The sequence below is a fragment of the Girardinichthys multiradiatus genome, chromosome 14, assembly GCF_021462225.1.
Source record: "Girardinichthys multiradiatus isolate DD_20200921_A chromosome 14, DD_fGirMul_XY1, whole genome shotgun sequence".
Taxonomy (NCBI): Eukaryota; Metazoa; Chordata; class Actinopteri; order Cyprinodontiformes; family Goodeidae; genus Girardinichthys; species Girardinichthys multiradiatus.
The window spans coordinates 34,314,300-34,331,378 of record NC_061807.1 but is presented as its reverse complement, the minus strand read 5'-3'; the positions used below and the strand labels follow the sequence as shown (position 1 = coordinate 34,331,378).

At 41.6% G+C, this 17,079-nt stretch overlaps 1 protein-coding gene across 1 annotated transcript in view; it reads left to right on the top strand.

Moving 5' to 3' along the window:
- Positions 1-2,425: 2,425 nt before the first annotated feature.
- The window catches only part of tnfsf10l (TNF superfamily member 10, like), an 86,496-nt gene continuing 71,842 nt past the window's right edge, over positions 2,426-17,079 (top strand). Inside the window, exon 1 of the mRNA XM_047386041.1 lies at positions 2,426-2,927. Coding sequence (XP_047241997.1) covers positions 2,667-2,927 — 261 coding nt within the window. The 5' untranslated portion in view covers positions 2,426-2,666. The remainder of the gene's footprint in view (positions 2,928-17,079) is intronic.

Genomic DNA, 17,079 nt, shown 5'->3' with positions numbered 1-17,079 from the left:
CATCTGCTCACTCTGTTTGACGCCTAGAAGATATATTTGAACTGGATTACCAAAAAAATCACCTGGGTATCCCATTTATCATTAGATTCTTGACTCTGACGGTGTGCCTAATGGATACTGTCTGTGGTTTACTTTTCTGGCCAGAAATGTATTTGGCAGCAAATACTTAAGTGAAAGAAACATAGTTATCTGACAATAACTTGGAAATAAACGTGGAGAAGAACAATGTTTTAACATGACAGTAATGTTATTAAAGAAACTGGTATTTCTTTGAAACTTAAAATGAAATACTTGTGCATTCAAGAAAAGGCAACATTTGTCAGGCAAAAATCTGCAATGCCTGATTTGAATTTCTACACTCTGGATTTAATGTTTTTTTTTGTTTCATAATTTCAACATTTCTTCTAGTAATTATTGTCCTCTATACGATTTGCAGTACAAACATGGGCTGTATGTTCCCAAAGTGAGTGGATACATTTCAAACCAATTTGGAACTTGATTTGACATTTTGGGACTACAAATAAGACTTGCTGCACACAAGGCCCTGGGTACGAAACTGGATTTTGCAGTATTTCACACATAAAAGCTCCAGTAACACTTTAACAAACCAAAAAAGTGTGTTTTGAAAGTGTGCTTAGTGTTCTTCAGTTTCTTAATTGTAATTGCTTTCAAACCCCTTTAAAACTAGTCCAGGAATAAATTGCTTTCTGGGTTTTATTTATCTCAGATTTTCCCTTTATTTCCTGCAGGTCAGACTGTTCAGATAGCAAAAATTCCATCTCTAATCCCAGCATCCTCTGCCTCCATCTTTATTAAACAGCTCTGATTCTCATGCTGCTCACACTCACACTGTTTTCCAGCTGTGTGTGATGATGGAATATAGGAGGAAAATGAAACTTTATGAGAGAGACTGACCTCCATCATGGTTTTGTATAGTACAGGCAATTATAAAGGATTAGCATGCTTTTTATTATGTTTAAAGAGGTGTATGATTTAGTTGGAATGCAAGTGTCTTCTTCTTCGTGGATGTCATCCTTTTAACAGTTGAATGTCAAATATTTATAAGTAACTGTGGTGATAAAGTGGAGGGTGTAATGTATTTCCTCTTAGATATTTTCTCCAACAGAAAAGGTATTCCGTTACTATCTGATTATTGGTTTTGTTTAAACAGCAAAGCTTCTTTCATAAAATACTGACTGCTTAAATGTGTACCCGCTTAGTGGACATTTTCTACCAGCTTTGACAACTGACAATTTAAACCAATATTCTGTCATTTCCTCTTAGTCTATGGAAAAGAAATGTGGTCATATAATTAGAATAAATAGTACCTATCAGCAGGATATCGTTTATTTTGGTTTATTCAGGGGTCACAATCTGTCATATTTGAATAGAGTCAACTGGCCCAAATGGGGATCAGAACCCAAATAAATAGTCAGAGCAAAGACTGGGGCTTTTTTATGATCATTTGTCTCCATAATGGGAGATGATAACGCACATAGTTGCTGTGGCTTTGGACTTTCCTGGTCGGTGCTTTTTCAATGTTATCCTACTTGTGACAATGACAACAAGACAGTCAGAGTCTGTATACCTCCGCCACCCAACGTAGGATTACCAACAAAATTCCTGGATCCTGATCATGATCCAGATCACCACCAAAACTGGATCCTTCCTTGTCCTATAACACACCTCTGGTAAAAAAAAACAAAAAAAAAACGGAATTTGTTTTCAGTAAAGTTGCTAACACAGAGACAGACAAATGAAGGATCATTCAAAAGCTGAGTTTAGACAAATATTTTTTCCCGAACTAAAAAGGGTATTTTCTGGTGTTACTTGTAATTACTCTCTTTTAGAGATGTTAAAAGATAAGATTAGACATTGTCATGTGAATTTTTATTGAACTGATTATTTAATGTATATGAGAACGTTAGAGCCATTTTTCTATATATCTTACTGATCTAACTGCATCATAAATTAATTCAAGACACGTAAACAGCGCCCTCTGGCGGGTCACATTGGAACTGAGTGAAACTCAATCATAAACACGCACAGATTTATAAACAGAACAGCAATATGACATGTTGCAATATCACAATAGACATTTAAATAACGTTGTTTTTTTTTTTCTAACAGAAACTGTGACCTGCGGGAAATGTTTCACCGTAAGGAAGCTGCTTTTCTCTGTCATTATTAGCGACATAGAAAAAAACCTGCGGAGCTGCTTTAATCTTTAATACAAATAATTAAAAATGTATATCTATTTTACTATTTTTCTAATGTCCGATGTCCTTTTGTTTATGTGTTTTCGCAGCATGTGGCATTAAAACAAAAAGTGAAGTGTGTGTGTGAGCGCGCATTCCTCCGCAGCTCCAGGGTGATGAAGAGGTTAAGCCTGCCCCTCCGCGCTACGCTCTCTCAGTTTTCAGCCCAGCTGCCTCCTCCAATCCAACTTCATACAGCAGCTGAGCTGAGCGCTGAGCAGACATGGACACATCCACGCTTTAACTTTCGCCGCTGTCCGCTCTGCCTTCTCCTGCCCTACGCTGAGCTTCCAGTGAGAAATCTCCACTGGCTGGCGGCCGCGGGCGCATGGGAATCTAACTTTTTTTTTCCGCCAATTTTCACTTAGTCCGTCACTTTTTGTGGAGGCTATTGTTGTTACAGGCTTCATGCTCCCCTCATGCGTCGGGAAAGCCATGGCCACTCCAAGCGCACAGCAGCACCACAACCAACAGAACCAGGATTACTTCAGATCGGTGAGCAGCGAGTCCACCACCTACATGATGGTCCCCACGGGCGGTCCCAGCGGGACGACGCGCCGGGAGGCACCGTCCAAGATGTGGTTGGCCATGGTGGTGATTGTAGTGGTGGTCTTGCAGATTGCGTCCACCACTGGGCTCTTTGTCTACCTGAACATGTCCATATCACAGGTAAGAACTTCTCTCCAATTGCTTTACATGTCCAGCTTGTCTTTCCCTTAACTTCAGAGTGTGTGTGTGTGTGTGTGTGTGTGTGTGTGTGTGTGTGTCTATCAAAAACAGGAGTACTTCAGAAGATAAGATAAAATAAAATGTCTGAGAGGAGAGGAGAAAAAAGTATACACCATAAAGTACCCCACAGGTCAAAGTTCTATCCTTCAAACGAGAGTAAAACTTTCTCAGACTGTACCAGAAAAGCCAATTTTATTTATATAAACATGTATTAAAAAGGTGTTTAGCTCTTAAAACTGTTTCTGTGTTTTCAAAAATGCTACACATTGCTTTGTCCTTAAAGGTGAAGTCAAGCTTGAACTTCTGATTAAATTATCAGTGAAAGGAGGTTTTGGCATAGTTCTCCACTTTTATTTTTGACACATTGGGGGCTTTCCGAGTGCACCTTTGCCTGCTTGGTGGTGTTGCAGAGTGCGTCCAGCGCTGGGCTCATGGTCTACCTCAACATGTCCATATCACAGGTAGCAGTTGTTTCCATCTCGCTTTAAAAGTGAGGCTTGTAGCTCCAAGACAAGAAACACTGATATTTTCTTTGTTGGAGACATACACAGAAACTAGCCACAAAACTGCTATGAAAAACTGAGTGGTCGTTTTTACAAAATTACTTCAAAATTGTTACATGGTAAAACTTTCATTGACACAGGCATAATGGATTACTGGAAAAAGCTTTTTGGCCAAGTTCACCACGCATTTTGATTTGCCAGACGCTCTGGGGTTGAAGCATCTTTGCCAGCTTATCAAGCAACACAATTCAGAAGCAGTCCTGAGAGGAAGAGGCTCCTGCCCGTTCGTCTGTCCAGCTGGGTCTATTGAGCAAAATGAGTTCAGCCTTGTGCATAAAAGGAAGGGAGGGGAGCATATTGGAGCCATTTGGGCAAGCGGAGGCTGCAGCGCTGAGCTGCTCTTAAGTTGGTTACAGATGTTGTGTGCAGAGGTGAAAAACGAAGGTCAGTAATGGAGGTGATTCAGACATCTGGGCTTTGATAAATGTAATGCATTGGCAGTTTGTCTGTATCTCTTAGCTGTGAAACATTCTGCTTGAGAAAGCGTTGATACTTCATAATAAACAAGCTTGCAATTATTCCTTACAAATCACACTCAGACAAGATAATGAAAGTGAAAATCACCAGCTAGAAGTGAAACCAGGAGCAGTCTGCTGCTCACTGAGTCACAGCCACCCTTTGCTTTGCCCCTGCTCAGTGGACTCCCACAGACTCATCAAACAGGAGAGATAAACACTTTGACTCATCACATTTTGTTACAACCTCAAACTTCAGTGTATTTTGTTTGAATTTTAAAAATGTGACATGCATTTCTATGCAGTCCCCCCTGAGTAAATACTTTGTAAAAACACTTCTTGTGGAAATTACAGCTGCTAATCTTTTGAGGTATGTCTCAAACCACCTCTGCACATCTAGGGACTAAAGGTTTAGCAAAACTTTCTTTGCAAAATAGTTCAAGCTCAGTCAGACTGGTTTTAGAGCATCTGTTAGCATCAAATTTGTTGACATTTTGTCACGTACTTTTAATTAGATTGATATTTGGGCTTTGAATGGACTATTCTAATACATGAACATGCAATGATATAATCATCGAATTATACCTCTGGCTTTTTATTAATTTTGGGCCAGGCCAGGGGACCTTAATCCACGTTTGCCATGTCTCCTGCATGCCTTGTAGCAAACTACAAACTAGCTTTTATAGTTTTCAGGGCCTTTTTCTTGTCTGTCCTACATAAAGGATAGATTTTTTGAGTGCATGACCAATTGTTGTCCTGGTGACAGATTCTCCCACCTAAGCTGTGGATCTCTGCAGCTCCTCCAGAGTCACCGTGGGCCCCTTTATTGCGTCTCTGATTAAAGCTCTCACTAATATAATCATGGTGAAGGGTGTTGAATCAAATGCAAGCCACACTTTTCAGATTTTGAAAAACATTTTTTTCTCCGCTTAAGAGCTATGTGCCACTTTTTTGTTCTGTGACATAAAACCCAAATAAAATACAATACGGTAAAACTGTAGTGGAGCTGTAAATACTTTCGCATGGTACTGTAAATCTACAGGGATAAATAGGAACTCATGTACTATCTTGGTTATGCATAAATTCCAGCAGGAGCATACATGACACATTCGTCAGCCAAGGTATCAGAAGTGCATGTGTCTGCAAAATACAGACTAGGTACGGAGAACAGAGGTTGAAGTTAATTGATAAGGTCGCATTACTTCTTCCCTGTTTGCCTCTCTTTTGTTTTAATCACAAATTCTTCCACATGCATTTAGGACAATGCAAAACTAGTCAAACTAATGAAGCCAGTTTCACTGTCAACGTGGGATGTGGAACTCCGCACGTCACAAACAGATTTTTTTTTCTGCTTTATAGTCCAGTATAAGTCATGGTCTGCCTCTAGTTCCACCCTGGGGTCAGAACAGAGTTTGTGTGAGAAAGCGAAAATCCAGAGATCCATCTGTGATATCATGACATTTGCCAGAACTTGCAAATTAAACAGGTCTTGCATTATATTTTTATTCATTGTTTTCTCCCAAGCCGCCAGACTTAATTGTAATCTTTGAAAGTAAGTCCTTAGGCTTTCTGATAATCTAGAATCCATGAATTTTTCTCACATTTTTGGACCAGAATCTGACTATTTTCAAAGGAGCGTTATTTGTGGGTTTGTTCATCCACTTTCCTCTGACCTGTGAAACCTCAGCAGAACAAGGCTTCTAAAGACCAGAGATTGACCAGTGTGCCGGTAACATACAGTTTTCCATCCATTCACTTTCTATACCCGCTTCTTCCTCAGCTCCCGGGGGAGCTGGTGCCTATTCCCAGTGGTCTACTGGCGAGTGGAGCCCGGACTGGGGACCTGTCCTATCTACCATACATTCATGCTTAGCTTGTACTTTAGAACTTTAAATCTGGAAAATGTGTAGGAAGCCCAAAGTAGTCTTGTGCAAGTAGTATGACCATTGGTAGTTTAAACTCAAAAAACTACCTGATGGGTCTTCCGGCCTATTAAAAACATTAATGTAAATGTTTTTAAAAGCGAATTTAAAGAACAATGATACATTTTATAAGGGTCTGTAATAATAATATTAGAGTCAATATCCTCTGCCAGTTCTATTTATTTCCTGGTGTATAAATTTCAATTTTATTGTGTATTTTATTAACCTGAGAGGAAGCAGCATGTACATTTACTTTAAAACACACGGAAGTAATATTTCTGGTTTTAAGCAGACCAGCGGTTGAATAAGTGAGTGTTAAAAGGAATACATCAGTTTCATTCTAAACTTGACTTATCGCTCCATTCTGACACATCTGAGGTGGCAAGAAGCTGGACGAGGAGCGGTCGAGAGATAGAGAGACTTAATGAAAAACATGGGGCTGTTTGTGTCTGTGCATGCAGGGGGGAATCCCCTGGTTCCCATGTGAAAGGCTGGCTATTTTTAATCTGGAAACAGGCCCTTTCTTTTGCTTTGCGGCGCACTTAACAGGCCATGCCAGCCTGCTTAATGGACAAAAGATATGTGCGACAATAAACATTGTATGGGGGAGGAATTCTCTGGAGCTTCGGCATTCACATGAAAACAAAACAACGTGCAAACACAGAAGGCCTAGGTGTGGATGCGCTGTTGCTGGATGAAGCAAACCCTCCAAGCCAGGCACATATGTCCAGATCATAAACTCTGCAGCTGCAAGGTAGACCCTGAGAGTGCATATGAGTAGCTTTCCCAAAAAAACAGTCAGAAAAAAAACAACCTGAAAAATAACTTTTTTTCTATTTCCAAACATTGTAAATTACAGCTTCCTGATGTACCCCACAGTTTTTCCTTACAATGCTACATATGGATGATGAATGGGAGTTTATGATCCTACACATCTGGTAAGATAACTTTGTGGAGGACAGGAAATTACATTAAACCAGTAAATCAAAACCAGAAATAAACTACAGCTATTTGAAACCTCAAGCAATTTAATGCTTTGCTTTTTGTGTGTTTTCATATCAGGAGGTTTCTCTAATGTTTGGTAAATTTAAAAGCATTATTCCAGAGTAAGGCAGTCAATCTTGTACTCTACATTTATGGTTCTTGCTGTACTGAAGCTCAATTACTTAGATTAGTAATACTTGTTATCCAGATCACTAACTACCAGATTACTACCAGGCTTTAGTCAGTTATTTTCAGTCATGTGGAAAGGAAAGTTTCCATTATTGTCAATACAGTCCCAGAAAAACAACTTAAGTACACCCCATGCATCGACAGCTTGTAGAAGCACCTTTTACCAGTAAGAGCACTCAGTTGTTTGGTCCACTCTTCTATAGACTTCCACTCTTCCATTCTTCTAATGTACTTACTATTTTTTCCTATTGCTTTCCAATGATTATAGTAACTGGTAAAGGTCCCGTTCTTCGAATTCTGTCAGACAAAAGTGCTGGTCATTGCTCCTCAGTCACCATTTGGTACCTTTTGCAGTTTTGTGAGTATCATCTTTTTCAGATAAGAAACCGACTTTTTTTTTTCAACTATGTGTCAATTTGCACCCACTAGGGCAACTTTTCATACCCCCTTTTACAACTGATGATTTAAAGTAACTTTCTATATTCTACTCAAGCAATATTGTTAGTCAGTAGTGATTAAATATCTAACTGTTTAGATTGCTCAGTTGTTTTGTTTTAACCAGAGGCCATAATTTGCAAGTTTTACTACAGCCGAAGGGACCAAATGAGAATCAGAACTAAAAAAATAGGATTATAGTATAATACCTAGCCCTTCACTTCATCCTCCGGCACCTGGACTCCACAGGAACCTATGCCAGGATCCTGTTTGTGGATTTCAGCTCTGCCTTCAACACCATTGTCCCAGTTCTGCTACAGGAGAAGCTCTCCCAGCTGAGTGTGCCCGATTCCACCTGCAGGTGGATCACTAACTTCCTGTCTGACAGGAAGCAGCGCGTGAGGCTGGGGAAGCACGTCTCTGACTCCCTGACCATCAGCACCGGTTCCCCCCAAGGCTGTGTTCTCTCTCCTCTGCTCTTCTCCCTGTACACCAACAGCTGCACCTCCAGTCACCAGTCTGTCAAGCTTCTGAAGTTTGCGGACGACACCACCCTGATCGGACTCATCTCTGATGGTGATGAGTCCGCGTATAGATGGGAGGTGGACCATCTGTTGGACTGGTGCAGCCAGAACAACCTTGAGCTCAACGCTCTAAAGACAGTGGAGATGGTTGTGGACTTCAGGCAGAACCCAGCCCCACCTGCCCCCATCACCCTCTGTGACTCCACAATTGACACTGTGGAATCTTTCCGCTTCCTGGGAACCATCATCTCCCAGGATCTCAAGTGGGAGCCAAACATCAGCTCCCTCATCAAGAAAGCCCAGCAGAGGATGTTCTTCCTGCGGCAGCTGAAGAAATTCAACCTGCCAAAGACTATGATGGTGCACTTCTAAACAGCCATCATTGAGTCCATCCTCACCTCCTCCATCACCATCTGGTACACCGCTGCTACAGCCAAGGATAAGGGCAGGCTGCAGCGTGTCATTCGGTCTGCTGAGAAGGTGATTGGCTGCAGTCTACTGTCGCTCCAGGAACTGTACACCTCCAGGACCCTGAAGCGGGCAGGGAAGATTCTGGCTGATCCCTCCCACCCCGGTCACAGACTCTTTGAAACTCTCCCCTCTGGCAGGAGGCTGCGGTCCATCCGGACCAAAACCTCACGCCACAAGAACAGTTTTTTCCCATCTGCCACCAGCCTGGTTAACAAAGCCCGGAAACCACCCTGACACTCTCCCTTTCCCCCACACCCCCCCTTTTTTGCTGACAGGACACCTGTAACCTGTAACTCTATGCGTTACATTAACGCTCAGCTTGGACTCCTGCCATACTTGCACAATGATCACCTGCACTGTTGTATTGCTCTTGCATCTTATACTGCTCTATATTTACTCTCACTCACTTAAAACTGTGCACATATATTTATATTATATTGTAGATATGTTTATACTGTTTAATTTGTGTTGTATTGCACCGACTACGCCAAAACAAATTCCTTGTATGTCCAAAAACGTACTTGGCAATAAAGCTTTTCTGATTCTGATTCTGATACAAAGTTTTCAGATAATAATAGAGTATTAAATTACATTTACAAACTTTTGTGACATTTTGTTTCCATAGTTCATGAAAATCCTACACTTCTGTGAAAAATAAACTGATTCAGCATCCATAAGATATGATCCATGTGTAGGTACATATTGGTTCGAAGGGCAAATTGACCCACAGCATTCACTGTTTGGTGAACCAACATAAAATGACCCTTTGTTTTTTAACATAAGCGTTAAAATGGCTCTTTTTGGTTATGCTCATAACATTAGATACAGGTCCTTCTCAAAATATTAGCATATTGTGATAAAGTTCATTATTTTCCATATTGTCATGATGAAAATTTAACATTCATATATTTTAGATTCATTGCACACTAACTGAAATATTTCAGGTCTTTTATTGTCTTAATACGGATGATTTTGGCATACAGCTCAAGAAAACCCAAAATTCCTATCTCACAAAATTAGCATATTTCATCCGACCAATAAAAGAAAAGTGTTTTTAATACAAAAAACGTCAACCTTCAAATAATCATGTACAGTTATGCACTCAATACTTGGTCGGGAATCCTTTGGCAGAAATGACTGCTTCAATGCGGTGTGGCATGGAGGCAATCAGCCTGTGGCACTGCTGAGGTCTTATGGAGGCCCAGGATGCTTCGATAGCGGCCTTTAGCTCATCCAGAGTGTTGGGTCTTGAGTCTCTCAACGTTCTCTTCACAATATCCCACAGATTCTCTATGGGGTTCAGGTCAGGAGAGTTGGCAGGCCAATTGAGCACAGTGATACCATGGTCAGTAAACCATTTACCAGTGGTTTTGGCACTGTGAGCAGGTGCCAGGTCGTGCTGAAATCTTCATCTCCATAAAGCTTTTCAGCAGATGGAAGCATGAAGTGCTCCAAAATCTCCTGATAGCTAGCTGCATTGACCCTGCCCTTGATAAAACACAGTGGACCAACACCAGCAGCTGACACGGCACCCCAGACCATCACTGACTGTGGGTACTTGACACTGGACTTCTGGCATTTTGGCATTTCCTTCTCCCCAGTCTTCCTCCAGACTCTGGCACCTTGATTTCTGAATGACATGCAGAATTTGCTTTCATCCGAAAAAAGTACTTTGGACCACTGAGCAACAGTCCAGTGCTGCTTCTCTGTAGCCCAGGTCAGGCAATTCTGCCGCTGTTTCTGGTTCAAAAGTGACTTGACCTGGGGAATGTGGCACCTGTATAGTGGCCTTCTGGACAGCAGTCAGGTCGGCAGTCTTACCCATGATTGGGGTTTTGAGTGATGAACCAGGCTGGGAGTTTTAAAGGCCTCAGGAATCTTTTGCAGGTGTTTAGAGTTAACTCGTTGATTCAGATGATTAGGTTCATAGCTTGTTTAGAGACCCTTTTAATGATATGCTAATTTTGTGAGATAGGAATTTTGGGTTTTCATGAGCTGTATGCCAAAATCATCCGTATTAAGACAATAAAAGACCTGAAATATTTCAGTTAGTGTGCAATGAATCTAAAATATATGAATGTTAAATTTTCATCATGACATTATGGAAAATAATGAACTTTATCACAATATGCTAATATTTTGAGAAGGACCTGTATTTGTTTTTAATAGAAAAGATTCGGAATAATTGTGTTTGATTTATAAATAAAGCAAGATAATCTATTTTAGACTGAACTATACAAGATGTATCATGTTTTCAAAGCTTGTGTCATCAAAGATTTCTGCATATGCATGATTTGTTTACACTTAAACATAAAATAAATTGCAAATGGGGCGTCATGTGGCTCAAGGGTAGAGCAGGCTCTCCATATGCTGAGCTACAGTTCCCTACTTTCTCTACACTACTTGCTGCCCAGCTACTAATGAACAAAGGCCACTATTGCCAAAAATATAAAAGGGAACAAATATTAAATTAGATGAGAAATTAAAGTGTTAAGATGTGAGCTTCATCACTGTAATCTGCAGCGTTTTTATGTGGACATAAAAGAAAAAATCATTTCTGTCACTGCCAACATTTTTTTTAGGACAAAGAAATGCCATCTTGATTGAACATTAAACTACAAACACCTGGGTGCACATTCATTGCCAGGAAGCTGCTTATCAGGAAACCATGTGTTGCCTCATGTGTCAGCTATAAAACTTAATAAATGTTCACATTTGATGAGGCCTGGATTGGTGACCCTTTAGATTTTTACTTGGTACTGCAAATACGAACAATAACATTTGGAACCTCAGACTTACTCTAAATGTGTTTATAGAAGCAGATTGTTGTTATATTGAAGCGCACGCGCCATATGTACAGCTGTCACAAACTGTGGGTTCCTCTTAAAGTTGTGCCGGCTTGTGTAAAGTGTGAAGCTTTTTCTGTTATCGTGTGTTTACGTGTGTGTAACTCCTTCCTTTTCACATCACCGCTTGTCTTTGTTAATGTTTGGGTTCACTGATAGGTGCTGACTCAACCCTCACACGCAACAACACACTTGGTAAGTGCGCCGGTGTGCGTGTGTGTGTGTGTGTGAGGTCTGATTCACACTGTTTTCTCTTACATTGGAAGTTTCTGTGAGGGATATGTGGATGTGTGTGGTCCTTGCAGCCCAAAGGATTAGGCAATTTGTCATCTTTCTTCAGTGTTAGCATGATTTAAGTGCATGCTTGCACATCGACTTCTAGGGACTTGGTCTTTGTTATTAACAAACTGAGGTAAAATTAGGACAAATCCATCAAAATATTAAGAGGTTCCCCGCTTGCAAGGTTCTACAGTCGGTTTAGAGTTACATCACATTATAGGTTGGATTAGGAGCTACCAGCTCACAGTTAACATTGCAATGCTCAAAAAGTAGCATTAATCTTGTTCTATGTTTACATTAATGTTCAGCATTGAGGACATCCTCAATTTTAAATTTGATCATCAGTAAATTCTTAGAATTTTGATTTAGACTCTGTGTCCTGCTTCAAAAGGTCATCGGAGGGTTTTCTGGATAAAAAAACAAACCAAAGGTTAGATCATGTCCAGTTTTCTGCCAAATGTGACTTCAACTCAGCCTCTGATTGCCAGGAAAGGATGGAGGAGTCACGCAAAAACAGACTGAGATTCAGCAATCGCAAAAATAGTAAAGAGATACTTTGTTAGTGAAGTATCTAAGTCATTTTTATTGACAGAAAATGTTGCTACTTGAAAGGAAATATAATAATCATAAGTACTCTGTGCAGAGATCTCAGAGGAAGGAACACGCTGATTGTGGAAGCCATCTGGCTTTTCTATTACAAAAACAGATGTAATCTTTTCTGTGATTCATTTGTGTACTAATAAACTGGGTAGAGCTGCAGTTAAGTTTTATAAATTTTCTTTACTCATTATTAAAATATAGTTATTTTGTCTCAATTATACAATTAGACAAGGTCTCCCAAAGGTTATCAACCAAGGATGGTGTCTATGCCACATGGCTCACATGGCACCTGACCTCAACATCCATTCATGTAAGTGATGGGCCCAAAGGGAGGGAGCTTCCTGTTGCTTTGTTGTGCTGAGCCTTATTGAACACCAAGAACTAAGGCTCAACCACCAGGCACTTTCCATGCCTGCTTCTTGGAGGGTTTTCATTATGGATACAACTGGCAAGGAAATAAGCTTCCTTCATAAAATGGTTGGGATCAGCCTTAAGCCCTCTTTAACAAAACTGTTTCATCATAAAGCTGCAAAGACAAGCCCCTCTGTGACCTGCTTTTGGACGTTCATAAATTACAAATCAAACCAATGATATCCAGCACACACGAGCCTTTAAAAATCACCCATTAACCAACAAAGTAAGAGTGGAAATCCTGAGAGTCAATATTGAGTGCTATGCATATAAACTGTGAGAGATATGGGCCATTTTACGGGAGTTAAACACATTGCTTGCACATGATGCCTTATTATTTTGTCCTTTTTTTCAAGCATTATTACCACTGAAAAAATTACCCTTAGCTGCAGTTCAGTGATGTGTTTTGTCTTAACACACATCAGAGCAACTCGTGGCTGGTTGCACATACCGCCTGTCACAACATCGAGCCAGTAGTAGTTGACTGCCCCTTTAAAAGTCAGCCGATAAGGGGCTGTGACTACCTCTCTTGATGTCTCGGAGTTTTTTTCCTACCAGTTTGGAAATATGGTAGAAGAAATAACACTATAATTTATGTCCAAAGTGAAAAGTGGGCATTGTGAGGCGCTACTAAAAACAATAGTAATTACATGAATCAGCTAGAGATGCGCTGCATATTTTCACTCTATAGAGAGAAGTGCATGTTTAAAGTATGGTTGTCCTGCAAAGAAATTCAAGCATTCATGTTGGAAAGTTGTATTTCTGTTATGTAAATTTATGGGAGGAGTGTGTGGTTGGGGGACAGTCAGATTTTCCTCTCATAATAGTAATTAGCCAACAATTTGGAGAAAAATAAAATCTGTCAGTCTAAATATTTAGATTTAATTCAGAACCACTAATAACTAATCTCCCTACACCACGATCTGTAGCCAAAATATACAATTCTCTCTCTGTCTTTCCACCTCCGGTCCCCCCTGTAGTCTCTGTGTGTTATGATTAAGAGTCCACATCACAGAATCAAGTTACAGTCAGTTTTCAGGCTAAAGGGTGGGGTATATTTTTCAGTAATGATGCACACTTTTTAAAATTATGTTATTTGGCAGATGTTTGATAGGCACTAATGATCTGGCATCAAAAGAGAAACCTAGGCACAAAGACTATGTAAGGCGTTTTATATGGGTGACAGCCCCAAGACCACAAGAGGATTAAATATAGATAACTATTGAAGGAAGATGAAAGGTGGACCCATTTGGCTTCATTTGGTTGTCATGTACTCGTACTCGTCGTCTTCCGCTTTATCCGGGACCGGGTCGCGGGGGCAGCAGACTCAACAGAGACGCCCAGACGTCCCTCTCTCCAGACACCTCCTCCAGCTCCTCCAGGGGGAGCCCAAGGCGTTCCCAGGCCAGCCGAGAGACATAGTCCCTCCAGCGTGTCCTGGGCCGTCCCCTGGGCCTCCTCCCGGTGGGACGTGCCTGGAACACCTCCCAAGGAAGGCGTCCAGGAGGCATCCGGTATAGATGCCCGAGCCACCTCAACTGGCTCCTCTCGATGTGGAGGAGCAGCGGCTCTACTCCGAGCCCCTCCCGGATGGCCGAGCTCCTCACCCTATCTCTAAGGGAGTGCCCGGCCACCCTACGGAGGAAGCTCATTTCAGCCGCTTGTATCCGGGATCTCGTTCTTTCGGTCATGACCCAAAGTTCATGGCCATAAGTGAGGTTAGGAACGTAGACCGACCAGTAAATTGAGAGCTTTGCATTTCGGCTCAGCTCTCTCTTCACCACAACGGTTGGTTGTCATGTCTGATTCCTAAATTGAAATAACAAGGCCAAAAAGGATGTCAGTTGGCTAAAGTACATGAGCAATTTGATTCCAAAATCATACAAGTAAATAAAACCTCAAAAACAAAATCCTCTCTCGACATTTCAGTCTGTACTGTGCTAGAAACAGCCCAGTGTCCAGGCACAGACCTGCATGCATGCTCCCTGTTTTCATAGCCAAGTCATTTGGACGAGGATATAACGAAAATCAGGGATCAGAAAGAGAACAAGTGGAAGTGCAAAGAGAGGGAGTCTGGAGCACAAACGGGACCTGAGAGTTGAAACAGTCAGAGCAATGATAAAGGAGGAAGATGCTAGGGTTTAGATACCTAAATTGTTATTTAAACCCATCGCATAATACCCTCCAAACAATAAATTGTCTATGAACATCTTTGTTCTGGTTATATCATGTTGTTCAGTTTTATTTATTGAAGAAAAATATAGTAAACATTTTGCTTTTTTAGTCCATAGGCCTTAGGCCTAAATTTAGGCAAAACAAGCTTATATTATTATTATTATTATAAAGAGGACTGTGAGAAAATGGTGACAGGAAGCTGAAGAAGCTCTGCAAGGTTGCTTTGAGGCTACAGACTGGGACGCACTGTGCCAGCCACACGGAGAGGACATCAATGCCATGACTGAGTGTGTAACCAACTATATAAAGTTCTGTGTGGATAACATCATCCCCACCAGAACCGTGAGATGCTTCCCCAATAACAAACCTTGGATCACCAGTGACCTGAAGGACCTGCTTAACCAGAAAAAATTAGCCTTCAGAGAGGGAGACAGAGAATTATTGAGGAGTTTACAGAAGCAACTTAAAGTCAAGATAAGAGACAGCAAGGAGGTGTACAAGAAGAAGCTGGAGAGCAAACTCCAGCAAAACAATATTAGAGATGTGTGGACAGGGATGAAGAACATCACAGGCTTCAAGCAGAAGGATGATCAGACCGATGGAGGTCTGGACGGAGCCAATGAACTGAACACATTCTTCAATAGGTTCAGTTCAGAAACAAGCTTCGCATCCTCCTCTCCTGCTCACAGCCAAACAGACATTCCATCCTCCTTTGACCCACAGGACCCACAGCTGTCCAGTAACACCTCACATTTTTTATCTTCCACCTCAGCCCTAGACCCTTCTGCTTCTACATGTTTGCCATCAACCATATCAGAAGATGCTGATGTTTCCTTTGCTTCCCCCTTCCACCTGTGTGCCTCAAGAAGTCAGGTGAAGATGTAAATGGAAAGACTGAATCGGAATAAGGCTGCAGGTCCAGATCATGTCAGCCCTAGAGTCCTGAAGGCCTGTGCAGAGCAGCGCTGTGGGATTCTGCAGCACCTCTTCAACCTTAGCCTGGCCCAGAAGAAGGTTCCAGTGTTGTGGAAGACCTCCTGTCTTGTTCCGGTACCAAAGAAAACTCACCCATCAGTCCTCAACGACTATAGACCTGTTGCCCTGACATCTCACATCATGAAGGTCCTAGAGAGACTCCTGTTGGCCCACCTGAGTAAGCAAACAGTAAACCATCAGGACCCCCTTCAGTTTGCTTATCGCTGTGGAGTTGGAGTTGAAGATGCCAACATACACTTGCTTCAACAAACCCACTGTCATCTGGACAAAGCCAGCAGCACCGTGAGGATCATGTTATTTGATTTCTCGGGTGCATTTAATACAATCCAACCTGATTTGTTTAGTCAGAAACTCCAGAAGACTCAGGTGGAGGCCTCAACAATCTCCTGGATTAAAGACTACCTGACAAACACACCACAGTTTGAGACTTGAGGGTTGTGAGTCTAACCAGGTAGTCAGCAGCACAGGAGCACCACAGGGGACTGTACTCTCACCATTCCTCTTCACTCTGTACACCTCAGACTTCCAGTACAAGACAGACTCCTGTCATCTGCAGAAATTTTCAGATGATTCTGCAGTCGTGGTGTGGATCAGAGATGGACAAGAAGCTGAGTACAGGAAGGTGGTGGACCGCTTTGTGGCATGGTGTGGAAACAATCATCTCATTTTGAACGTGACTAAAACAAAGGAGATGATTGTAGATTTTAAGAGAAACAGAAATAAGTCAAAAACTATTTCTATCATGGGAGAAGAAGTGGAGGTGGTGGAGGAGTATAAATACCTCGGTGTTCACCTGGACAACAGACTGGAGTGGAGATGCAACTGTGAAGCATCTACAAGAAGGGACAGAGCAGACTGTACTTCTTGAGGAAGCTTAGGTCCTTTGGTGTTTGCAGCAAGATGCTGCATATCTTCTATAAGTCTGTTGTGGAAAGTGTGATCTCTTCTGCCATCATCTGCTGGGGAAGCAGCATCAGAGCCAGGGACTTAAAAAAGCTCAACAAGCTGATAAAGAAGGCTGGCTCTGCTCTGGGGACTCCTCTGGAACCTCTGGAGATCATTGTGGAAAGACGGATTCTTCATAAAATGAAGAACATTATGGAGAACCCTGAGCATCTTCTTCATGAGACTGTCCTACAACAACAGAGTGTCTTCAGTCAGAGGCTTCTTCAGATCTGCTGTAAGACGGAGCGCTACAGGAGATCCTTCCTGCCCACAGCCATCAGCATCTACAACGGCTCT